Source organism: Pongo abelii, chromosome 19, assembly GCF_028885655.2.
Source record: "Pongo abelii isolate AG06213 chromosome 19, NHGRI_mPonAbe1-v2.0_pri, whole genome shotgun sequence".
Lineage (NCBI taxonomy): Eukaryota > Metazoa > Chordata > Mammalia > Primates > Hominidae > Pongo > Pongo abelii.
The window spans coordinates 43,942,652-43,955,469 of record NC_072004.2 but is presented as its reverse complement, the minus strand read 5'-3'; the positions used below and the strand labels follow the sequence as shown (position 1 = coordinate 43,955,469).

The following is a 12,818-nucleotide window of genomic DNA, read 5'->3' as shown; positions in this document are numbered from 1 at the left end:
TCCCAGCACTTTGAGAGGCCAAGGCTGGTGGATCACCTGAGGTCAGGAGTTCAAAACCAGCCTGGTCAACATGGTGAAACCCTATCTCTACTAAAAATACAAAAAATTAGCTGGGCTTGGTGGTGGGCACCTGTAATCCCAGCTACTCAGGAGATTGACGCAGGAGAATCGCTTGAACTCAAGAGGTGGAGGTTGCAGTGAGCCAAGGTCGCGCCATTGCACTCCAGCCTGGAAAACAAGAGCGAAACTCCATCTCAAAAAAACAGAGCTACCATTCGACCCAACAATCCCATTACTGGGTATATACCCAAAGGAATATAAATCATTCCATCATAATGACACATGCATGTATATGTTCATTGCAGCCCTATTTACAACAGCAAAGACATGGAATCAACCTAAATGCCCATCGATGATAGAGTGGATACAGAAAATGTGGTACATATATACCACGAAATACTATGCAGCCATAAAAAAAGAACAAGATCATGTCCTTTGCAGGAGCATGGATGGAGCTGGATGCCGTTACCCTTAGCAAACTAACACAGGAACAGAAAGCCAAATACCACATGTTCTTATAAGTGGGAGCTAAATGATGAGAACATATGGACACATAGAGGAGAACACAGACACCAGGGCCTACCAGAGAGTGGAGGGTGCAAAGAAGGAGGGGATCAGGAAAAATAACTAATGAGTCCTAGGCTTAATACCTGGATGATGAAATAATCTATAAAGCAAACCCCTGTGACATGAGTTTATTCATATAACAAAACTGCATATATACCCAGGAACTTAAAAGTTAAAAGAAGAAAAAGAAAAAAAAGTGGAAGAGGAACCCAGGAAAGGAGGTTAGATTGATGTGACAAAAGAAGAACTCAACCCACCTTTACCGATATTGAAGATAGAGGAAGGGGGCCATGAGCCAAAGAATGCAGATAGCTACTAGATGCTAGAAAAGGCAAAGAAATGAATTCTCCTAAAAATAGTTAGGGCTACCATAACAAGTATAAGCCATTTAAACAGACTGATCGCTTAAATAACAAATATTTATTTTCTCCTAGTTTTGGAGGCTGAAAGTCAAAGATCAGTGTGTTGGCAAGGGTTGATTTCTTCTGAGGCTGACCTTCTTGGCCTGTAGAAGGCTGTCCTCTCCCTCTGTTTTCACATGGTCTTTCCTCTGGATGTATCTGTGTCCTAATCTCTTTTTCTATTTTATTTTTATTTTTATTTTTTTTTTGAGACAGAGTCTTGCTCTGCCATCTAGGCTAAAATGCAGTGGTGTGATCATAGCTCACTGTAAACTTGAACTGCTGGGCTCAAGCAATCCTTCTGCCTCAGCCTCCCGAGTAGCTAGGGCTACAGGCATGCCCAGCTATTTTGTTTTTATTTTTTTGTAGAGATGGCATCTTGCTATGTTGCTCAGGCTGGTCTCCATCTCCTGGCCTCAAGTGATTCTCTTGCCTTGGCCTCTCAAAGTGCTGGGATTATAGGCATGAGCCACTACATGTGGCCCTAATCTCTTTTCATGAGAATATGAGTCATATTGGATTAGGGCCTACCTATATTGGATTAAGGCCCATCCATATTGGAACCGCCCCTAGGTTTGATTACTCTTTAAAGGCTCTGTCTCCAAATACAACCACATTCTGAGGTACTGGGGATTGAAACTTAAACATATGAATTTTGGGGGACACAATTTAGCCTGTAACATTCCCCTAGATCCTACAGAAGGAACATAGGTCTGCCAACTGTTTGATTTTAGAACTCCTTGCCTCTAGACTATAAAATAATAAATGTATGTTGTTTAAGCCATCAAGTTTGTGGTAATTTGTTACAGCATATTAGAAAATGAGTTTAATTGTAAGTAACTTGAATCTATTAGTAGGAGGCTGATTAACTGAATCGTGGGACATCTTTACAATGAAATGTTATGCAGCAATCAGAAACAATGAAATGAATGTCTTAACAGATGAATGGATAAACAAAATGTCATATATGTGTGCAATGGAATATTATTCAGGCTTAAAAAGGAGGGAAATTCTGACACATGCTACAACATGCATGTATCTTGGGGACCTTATGCTAAGTAAGATAACTCAGTTAAAGACAAACACTGTATGATTCCACTTACATGAATTATCTAGACCAGTCAAAACTCATAGAAACAAAGTGAGTGGTAGTTGCTAAGGGTTGGAATAGGGGGAAATGAAGAGTTGTTTGATGGATATAGATTCAGTTCTTTGAGATGAAAAAGCTTTAGAGATTGACTTTACAACAATGTGAATCTACTGAACTGTACAGTTAACAATTGTTAAGATGGGGCTGGGTGTGATGGCTTATGCCAACACTTTGGGAGGCCAAGGCAGGAGGATCGTTTGAGCTCAGGAGTTTGCAACCTTTCTGGGAAACATAGTGAGACCCCATCTCTACAGAAAAATTTAAAAATTACCTGGGTGTGTTCATTTTTAGTCCCAGCAACTAGGGAGGCTGAGATGGGAGGATCGCTTGAGCCTGAGAGGTCCAGGCTTCAGTGAGCCATGATCACGCCACTGTACTTCAGCCTGGGTGACAGCAAGACTCTGTCTCAAAAAAATCAGTTAAGATGGTTGATATGGTTTGACTGTGTCCCCACCCAAATCTCATATTGAATTCCCACGTGTTATAGGAGGGAAACTCTGGTGGGAGGTAACAGAATCATGGGGCAAGTCTTTCCCATGCTGTTCTCATGATAGTGAATAAGTCTCATGAGATCTGATGGTTTTAAAGAGAGGAGTTCCCCTGCACAAGCTCTCTCTCTTTACCTGCTGCCATCCATGTAAGATGTGACTTGCTCTTCGTTGCCTTCTGCCATGATTGTGAGGCTTCCCCAGCCACATGGAACTGTAAGCCCAATTAAACCTCTTTCTTTGTAAATTGCCCAGTTTTGGGTATGTCTTTGTCAGCAGCATGAAAATGGACTAATACAGTAAATTGGTACCAGTAGAATGCTGAAATGAGTTAAGACTTTGGGGGACTGTTGGGAAGGCATGATTGGTTTTGAAATGTGAGGACATGAGATTTGGGAGGGGCCAGGGGTGGAATGATATGGTTTGGCTGCGTCCCCACCCAAATCTTGAATTCCGACATGTTGTGGGAGGGAACCGGTGGGAGGTAATTGAATCATGGGTAAATTTTATGTTATATTATTTTTTATGTTATGTAGTTTTTTTAAAAAATAGTGAAACAAAGATACTAAGTTTAAAAGGCAAGGGCAGAAAAATAGGTGCAGTGTGCTTTCATTTGTGTATTATGGAGAAAGAACATCTACACACACAATGCTTGTATGTACACAGAATAATCCTGAAAGGATTCCTTAGGAACTGGCATAGTGATTACTTCTAGGAATGGGGTTGTGGTAGGTGGGAGGACGGGGATGGAGGAAGACTTAAAAATACTCTTTGACACCTTCTTAGTTGTTTACCACATATATGTGTTACATACTAAAATAATTGTTTTTGGGGGTTTTGTTTGTTTGTTTTTGTTTTTTGAGACAGAGTCTCACTCTGTTGCCCAAGCTGGAGTGCAGTGGTGGGATCACGGCTCACTGCAGCCTCAACCTCCTGGGCTCAAACGGTCCTCTCGCCTCAGCCTCTTGCGTAGCTGGGACTATAGGCATGCACCACCAAGCCCAGCTGTAATAGAGGTCTTTTAATGCATCATTAAAATATCACAAACAGGTCTTAGCAACCATACAGTATCTTGTTTCTGTAGCTGGACAACTCTTAGATCTTATTCATCAGCCTGCTAAACTGTTCCTTTTTCAGTGACATATAGATCATCTGAAAGTTTTCTGTTATCTTTGTTTTTAACTGTTGTGGATTGCTAAATCAAAGCAGTTGAATTTGAAACAAACTCAATGTCATTTCCTTCAAGGATTAATACATTTTTCTGGACTTAAGATAACTGAATAAGCAACACCCGGCCTTATCTAAACCATCCAGATGTATTTTTCACCCAAGAAATTTTGGATTTCATCAAGAGACCCATGCTCCTGGAAAACTAAGTTGATGGGGAAAGGAGCATGCACAGACCTCATCTTGTAATGGAAGCCCAGTGTAACACCCTTGGTCATGTTCTGTACATGATTACAAATAGTGCAAGCAGTAGCCACTTCCTTTCTATTTCCCAATAATTTGTCAACCTAGCACCTCTTCTTTTCCAAGGAGAATGCATCCTACATTGATGTAATTGAAGTCCCTCCCTAACTTCCTCTGGGGCTCTTCAAAATAACTGTGCATCCTTTCAGAGTGATGTCTGCATTTTCTGGAATGTCAATAGTCTGATCACCAAGAGTGGTCTTCATTCTCTCAGGAGATACACGAAAGAATTGAAATAATTGTTTTTAAATGTATAATTTGAGCAAAGACTTTAGAGAATTTCCTTAGTTGGATCAGACACAGACTATGAAATTGCTTTGTCAATGCAGTTATACCTAAGTGCCAGGGTATGTCTTGGCCTTTAAAGGATTAAAAGCTCTTACTCCCAAAGTTGCTGGGCTTTGGGGTATAAATATATTTTATTGTTTGATGTCTGATAGTATATTTTTCTTTTTATTTTTTGAGGCAGGATCTCACTCTATTGTGCAGGCCAGAGTGCAATGGCGTGATCTCAGCTCACTGCAGCCTCAACTTCCTGAGCTCAGGCGATCCTCCGACCTCAGCCCCCTGAGTAGATGGGACTACAGGTGCACGCCACCACGCCCAGCTAATTTTTTGTATTTTTAGTAGAGAACGGGGTTTTGCCAATGTTGCCCAGGCTGGTCTGAAACTCCTGGGCTCCAGGGATCTGCCTGCCTCAGTCTCCCAAATTGTTGGGATTACAGGCATGGGCCACCATGCCCAGCCTATGTCTAAATAGTACATTTTCAGAGTCATTAGTTTCTTTAAGTACAGCTGCAATGTATTCACTTAGAACCACAAAAAAAGATTAAAAAAAAAAAAAAGGAGAGGATGAAAGATGGAAGAAAAAAGGAAAGAGGAAAGAAATAGTAAATGTTCTCTGCCCTTAAAACCATATAATCTATAACAAGAATAGGGTAAAAGAGACTTAACAGTAACAACAGGGCAACAGGTTTTGACTCTTGTGGGATTATTTATTCGTTTTTTTTTTTGTTTTTTGTTTTTTTTAGATGGAGTTTTGCTCTGTCTCCCAGGCTGGAGTGCAGTGGCGCAATCTCGGCTCACTGCAACCTCTGCCTCCTGGGTTCAAGTGATTCCCCTGCCTCAGCCTCCCGAGTAGCTGGGATTACGGGCATCTGCCACCACACCCAGCTAATTTTGTATTTTTAGTGGAGACGGGGTTTCACCATGTTGGCTAGGCTGGTCTTGAACTCCTGACCTCAGGTGATCCACCCGCCTCGGCCTCCCAAAGTGCTGGGATTACAGGTGTGAGCCACCATGCCTGGCCTCTTGTGGGATTATTTCTTAAGACTTCTGCTTGTAAATTGTTGGGTAACTGCACAAGTTAGATTTTAACACTCTTGAAAACCTCCTTCTTAGTACATGAGTTCTTGCATCATACAGTCCATATAAAAATTTGCAACATTTTATTACTATAATTGTTCCTTAGAAGGTGTTCTGGATTGAAACTTCTTGTTATGGTGCAGATGTTTTTCTTACCACCAATCTTAACCCGTGTTTTTCTCCACACAATACTTAGCTAAAGGGACATGTTTCCCCAAGTCATATCCTATCTTTGTAGTTTTTGCATCCCCATAAAAAGCAAAAAACTGTTTTTGTAACCTGCTCAGTTACCTTTCCCTTTTTGTTTGGTGTTTTACCTTAGCTACTAATAATTCAGCACCCAGAAAAGTGCTTAATACACAGTAGGGGTACAATAAATGGCAATGAATGACTCATTGTGAGCTCAATTGCTTCCAGGTTATGTAGGGAATATGATTTTGTCTTTAAGAATGAAAAACACTTAAGACTTGATATAAGCAAAATTTCCCTTGAAGACAAAAGTTTCTTTGAAAGAAAATTTTAACCCAAATATATAAGCCTTTTACATCTAGGAAGGAGATTAATATTATTATAGTAGTATTTATTATTATTATTATTAGAAGCAACAGTAATAGTGGCAACATCAGAAGCTAAGTTATTCTAAGTGTTTTTTTTAATTACTTTTTTTTTGGTAGAGACAGGTGTCTTGCTATGTTGTGCAGGCTGGACTTGAACTCCCAGGCTCAAGTCCTCCCACATCAGCCTCTAGAGCGGCTGAGTATCTAGAACTACAGGCACATGTTACCACACCTGGCTCTAAGTCTCTAAATGCTTTTCTTATGTTGTCTGTCATACAATCTTTCCAACAACCCTAATAGATAGATGTTATTGTTGTGCCCATTTTTATGGATGAGGAAATTGAGCTCAAAGAAATTAAGGAATGTGCTCAAAATCACACTGCTAGTAAGTGGCAGAACCAGGATATGAACTCAGTTTAGTTAAGATTTGGGCTTGATACATCCAATGCAAGAATATGAGTTTGACTTTGCCCTCCTCAAAATTCCTGCCAAAGGGACATGCGAAAGAAGAAAATAAAGAAAAGAGAATTGGTGTCTGCACTACAAACTGGGAAAGATCACTATCTTCATGCTAGAAGAAACATTGAGGGAATTTACAATATGAAATTCAGGCAATGAGGTTGAGGTAAAGGCCTACCACTGAGAGGTGCTATGTATAATTAAGCCCACCTAGGCCAGGCACGGTGGCTCATGCCTGTAATCCGAGCACTTTGGGAGGCCGAGGTGGGCGGATCACAAGGTCAGGAGATAGAGACCATCCTTGTCAACATGGTGAAACCCTGTTTCTACTAAAAATACAAAAATTAGCCCGTCATTGTGGTGCACACCTGTAGTCCCAGCTACTCGGGAGGCTGAGGCAGGAGAATCACTTGAATCCGGGAGGCGGAGGCTGCAGTGAGCAGAGATCGCGCCACTGCACTCCAGCCTGGGCAACAGAGAGTGAGACTCTGGAAAAAAAAAAAAAATCTCTGCAGTGAATTAAGGCTGCATTTTGTATTCCTAGCTTACTAAAAATGTTTGAAACCAGAAATGACTATTTTGTCAAAGCTTTTTAGCATCTATTTAAATAATTGTGTAGTTTAGTAGAGGTCCTAAATATTAATTCGACCTTGCAATCTTGGAATAAGCCATATACTCATGAGAAACACTGTTCACTCTGCAGAACCCGGAAACAATTCAGGAATTAGAATTACCAGGTCTTGGCTGGGCATGGTGGCTCACGCCTGTAATCCCAGCACTTTGGGAGGCCGAGGTGGGTGGATCACGAGGTGAGGAGATAGAGACCATCCTGGCTAACACGATGAAACCCCATCTCTACTAAAAATGCAAAAAATTAGCCGGCGTGGTGGCACGCGCCTGTAGTCCCAGCTACTCGGGAGGCTGAGGCAGGAGAATCGCTTGAACCCAGGAGGCGGAGGTTGCAGAGAGCCGAGATTGCGCCACTGTATTCCAGCCTGGGTGACAGAGCAGGACTCCGTCTCAAAAAAAAAAAAAAAATTACCAGGTCTCAGAAGGTAGGGAAATGAACTTGACCTTTGTCCTTTGTCTTCCTTTAGGTTTCTCACAATTTAATTTAGAACTAAATATGTTGGTTGCAAGTAAACACTTGTTCCATGAACCAACTATGTTGTAATGCCATCAGCCCATTTTAATGGATACCTTGTATCTTAATGAATTGTTTCAGTTGATGAATATATATATAAAGTCTTAAAATAACTTTAGGAATGCAAGTGGAGTTACAGGACCTCTTTCTTGAAAGGTCATTTTTTTTTTCTTTGAGACAGAGTGTCGCTCTGTCACCCATTCTGGTAGCGTGATCTTGGCTCACTGCAACCTTCACCTCCCGGGTTCAAGTGATTCTTCTGTCTCAGCCTCCTCAGTAGCTGGGATTACAATTGAGCGCCACCACACCTGGCTAATTTTTGTATTTTTAGTAGAGATGGGTTTTCACCATGTTGGGCAGGCTGGTCTCGAACTCCTGACCTCAGGTGGTCTACCCTCCTCGGCCTCCCAAAGTGCTGGGATTACAGGCATGAGCCACCGTGCCCGGCTGAAAGGTCATTTTGAAAGAGCTAGTGTGGACATCTGAAATATTTATAAGAATGAAAGCTGCAACATCTTAACTAGTGTAATTTGGTTTAATTTGTACTTTTCTCTCTTCAGGTTTGTTTTGTTTTGTTTTTGGAGACAGGATCTAGCTCTGTTGCCCAGGCCAGATGGCAGCGGCACAATTATGGCTCACTTGAAGCCTTGAACTCCTAAACTCAAGTGATCCTCCCACCTCGGCCTCCCAACTAGCCAGGCCTACAGAGGTGTGCCACCATACTTGGCTGATTATTATTATTATTTTTTGTGTCATGAAGATGGGGTCTTACTATGTTGCCCAGGCAGGTTTCCAACTCCTGGGCTCAAGCTCTCTCCAGTTTTTATTATTATTATTATTATTATTATTAATTTTTTTCGAGATGGAGTTTTGCTCTTATTGCCCAGGCTGGAGTGCTATGGCCATGACCTTGGCTCACTGTAACCTCCACCACCTGGGTTCAAGCGATTCTCCTGCCTCAACCTCCAGAGTAGCTGGGATTACAGGCGCCTGCCACCATACCCAGCTAATTTTTTGTATTTTTAGTAGAGACGGGATTTGACCACATTGGCCAGGCTGGTCTTGAACTCCTGACCTCAGGTGATCCACCCACCTCCCAAAGTGTTGGGATTACAGGCGTGAGCCACCATGCCTGGCCTCTCTCTAGTTTTTATACTGTGACAATGACAAGCCACTTTTGATGTGCTTAGTATTATCTATATTAGTATCTGTTGTAGTATGAGCGCTTGGGAAGATTGAAAGCAGCTCTGATCTCTACCATTTTAATTCTTTCAAATATTTATTATTAAGCCTTTAGCCTTCCTAGTACGAGTTCCAGAAGTCTTCAAATATTTTATATATTTTTTAAGCTAGATGGAGAGTAAATGTTCCTATTTTCCCCCCTCCAAAATATAAGAGAACAAGAATTAAAAAGACTTTACATTTGTAGGATTTTTAACAATGATTTTTGTTTGTTTGTTTGTTTTTTGAGATTGAGTTTCACTCTGTAGCCCAGGCTGGAGTGCAGTGGCGCAATCTCGGCTCACTGCAACCTCCACCTCTCAGGTTCACGCCATTCTCCTGCCTCAGCCTCCCGAGTAGCTGGGACTGCAGGCTCCCGCCACCACACCCGGCTAATTTTTTGTATTTTTAGTAGAGACGGGGTTTCACCGTGTTAGTCAGGATGGTCTTGATCTCCTGACCTCGTGATCCACCCGCCTCGGCCTCCAAAAGTGCTGGGATTATAGGCGTGAGCCACCACACCCAGCCAACAATGATTTTAAATATTTGGTTATTTCTGATTATTTTCTAAAAGAGGAAGAGAGAGGGACAATGCCAGATGAGACTTGGTTTTAAGACAGAAAACTAAAAGTAGACAAAGGGTCAGAGTAGAAAAAAAATGAGAAGGAAGTAAACCAGGAGCAAGGCTGTTATCAGAAAGAGTAACTCTGAGCTTTACTTTCTTTAAGTTTATTTGCACTCTAAAACTCTTATCTCTGAGGGTATACTTCAGATGAAACAGCCCTACCTGTGAAAAATTAAAGTAGGAATCAACTAGGATAGCTATAAAGTAGTTATAAGTTTCAGCTACTGGTAGTGAGAAGTTTTAATGACGTAAGCTTATGCATCGATGATCCACGTAGGGATAACTCAGTTTCCAGCTGCTGTTAGCTAAACAGCAAACATTTGAATAGAATCTAATGAGTCAGAGTTGGAGCCTTTTCTGTTCCCTTTTTTGAGTTGTTAGTCATAGGGAAAAATACTCCTATGTTACCAGCTAATTATTTCACTCCTTTGTCTTATTTTCCTTGTCTGTCTTCTAGACAGGTTTTTAGAAAGAGATTAGAGAACAGAAGAAAAGGTTTTAAATTGTTTTCTGGCACCTGTTGGGGGACTTGGGTAGGGCATGTCTCCTGGCTCTTTTTTTTTTTTTTTTTTTTTTTTGAGACGGAGTCTTGCACTGTCACCCAGGCTGGAGTGCAATGGCGTGATCTCAGCTCACTGAAACCTCCGCCCCCTGGGTTCATGCGATTCTCCTGCCTCAGCCTCCCCAGTAGCTGGGATTACAGGTGCACACTGCCATGCCCGGCTAATACATATATATATATACACACACACACACATAATACATATATAATATACATATATATGTATATGTATATATATGTGTATATATATATATATATTTTTTTTTGTAGTACAGACAGGGTTTCACTAAGTTGGCCAGGCTGGTCTCAAACTCCTAACCTCAGGTGATCTGCCTGCCTCAGCCTCCCAAAGTGCTGGGATTAACAGGCATGAGCCACTGTGCCCGGCCTGTCTTTTGGCTCATATGAACACTTGGCAGCAGAGAGCTAATGAGGCTAGGCTAAGAGTTAGATCCCCTAATCAGGCCCTATGCTATATTCTATAGCCTATCTCTAAACAAATACATCAAATGTGTATCTTTGGATGTGAAGATAAGTGAACACAAATCTATCCCCAGTCTGAGAAGAGTTCAGAATACATACTATAAAGGATTAGCAGCACCATCTTTTTTTTTTTTTTTTTTTTTTTTGAGACGGAGTCTCGCTCTGTCGCCCAGGCTGGAGTGCAGTGGCGCGATCTCGGCTTACTGCAAGCTCAGCCTCCCAGGTTCACGCCATTCTCCTGCCTCAGCCTGCCGAGTAGCTGGGACTACAGGCGCCGGCCACCACACCCGGCTAATTTTTTGTATTTTTAGTACAAACCAGGTTTCACCATGTTAGCCGGGATAGTCTCAATCTCCTGAACTTATGATCCTCCCGCCTCGGCCTCCCAAAGTGCTGGGATTACAGGCGTGAGCCACTGTGCCCGGCTAGCAGCACCAACTTTACAGAAAAAGATGTGCTGGCGCTTTCCCCAAATCGGGAAACCATAGGAAATGCTTCAGTTGATCAAGCATTCCTCAATCAACTAACCAGTCACCTTGTTGGCGGTATTCTCTCAAAATAGCCATCACTAATCAGAATTGCAGCTTCTCACCTGTGAGCTAACACCACTGACTCAGTGATTTCGGCTTGCTTTTCCCCTTGTGCTTATGAGCCCATTCGTTTGGATCTCTGAAATGATCTTGTTTGTATTACAGAGCTCTCATTTGGAAGACAGTGAATCAGCAGCATTACTTTGCTGTGAATGTGAAGAATCAGAAATCTTTAGTGATTCCAATGTACGTAGGTATATGTTTTTATACAGACTTTGATGATTCAAGTAAAATCTTCTTGGGTAAATTTGGCTATTAAATGCAACTGATATAGTGCCTATTATTTTATTTATTTGACCCCATTCAGCCAAATAGTCTGGGAAGGCAAATAGGTGGCTTAGAATGAGTGTATATATAAACAGTATGGTACATTTATATGCATAATGCCATGGCAATGACCACTCAAAACTTATTTATTGAAGTAGAAAAAATGTGGCATCTTGGAACCTTGAGTGAGTCTCCTTCAATAAAGAATGTGACTGTTTTTGTGGGATTTTTTTCCCCTCATGTACACATTTTTTTAATGGTCAATAGTATTATTTTTTTCCCTGTGACAACTGCTTGGTATTGGTGCTGCCATAGGGCCTTTATTCCTCACATACATAGGCCTCACATGTCTTAGCTATTGATAATGTTAAGCCAAATAGTGTTATAATCACTGGACTGGAAACCCAACCTGATCATCTTAAATGTAGAACTTTATCTAACTATAAAGGATGTTATAAATTTTACTTATCCCATCTGACCTCCAGCTTACTTACCCACAGAGTCAGGCTGAAGTTAGAGAACAACTTAAATTAACTTATTTTTGTGTGTTGCAATGAGCAGTGGAAATTCTCAATATATCCTGAGATATAAGTGAACTTCCCCCTGAGCATTGAATGGCCTAGTAGTGATGCAGGACAGGTAATCCCCCAAATTGGGGCTTAGCCCAGAAGGGTTCTTAGTTTCACCAGGGAAGAAATCAAGGGCAAACCAGTGGTGTTAGACAGCAATCTTTTATTGAACAGTACTGCTCCTTGTGGAACAGCACTAACTCATAGGTAGTGTACCCAGAGTCTGCAACGTGTGGGCTCTTGGCAACTGTATATATACTTGCTTATACCCACTTTCAGTTACATGTAAATTAAGGGGCAGGTTAATGCAAATTGAGGGGTGGGTTATTTAGAACTTTCTAGGAAAGGGGCAGTAACTTCTGGGTCATTGCCATGGCATTTGTAAACTGTCATGATGCTGGTGGGAGTGTCCATGCTAATGAGCAATGAGGGCAGCCAGGGATTGCCCTTGTCACAATCTGCTGGTTTTGGCAAGTTTCTTCACCTTATCCCATCTGGAACAGATCCTACTTTGTTCAGCAGTGTTGTGTCCAGAAAACAAGTCCTGCTGGACTCTTGCCTCATTAGTTCATACACATTGTTCTACCTTAAAGGGATGTTGGAAGTATTTTGGAGGGAAGTGAAGGGAAGAGTTGTGGGTCAGGAAAATTAATGAGCTCTCCAACTATCATTTAGATAACTGTCTTCTATTGAGTGCCCCCCCCAAAAAAAAACCTGAGGGGGTCGGCTACAAAAATGCAGACACCATCCCAGTTGTATTAATGAAAATTAGAAATAGAGAGGACCAGCTCTTTGTGAGAGGCCCTGGTCTTTGCCCTCTGCTTCTCCTTTCAGCCCAGA

At 41.6% G+C, this 12,818-nt stretch overlaps 1 protein-coding gene and 1 pseudogene across 3 annotated transcripts in view; one reads left to right on the top strand and one right to left on the bottom strand.

The window, feature by feature from the left end:
• Positions 1-12,818, top strand: part of SSH2 (slingshot protein phosphatase 2) — a 301,444-nt gene that overhangs the window by 69,253 nt on the left and 219,373 nt on the right. The window contains exon 2 of one of the 3 annotated variants that reach the window (XM_024234586.3): positions 11,248-11,328. The exons of the other annotated variants lie outside the window; for them this stretch is intronic. Within the exon in view, the coding sequence (XP_024090354.1) occupies positions 11,248-11,328 (81 nt within the window). The remainder of the gene's footprint in view (positions 1-11,247; positions 11,329-12,818) is intronic. 3 annotated transcript variants of the gene reach the window in all.
• LOC134760480 (large ribosomal subunit protein uL6-like) lies at positions 3,769-4,342 on the bottom strand (annotated as a pseudogene).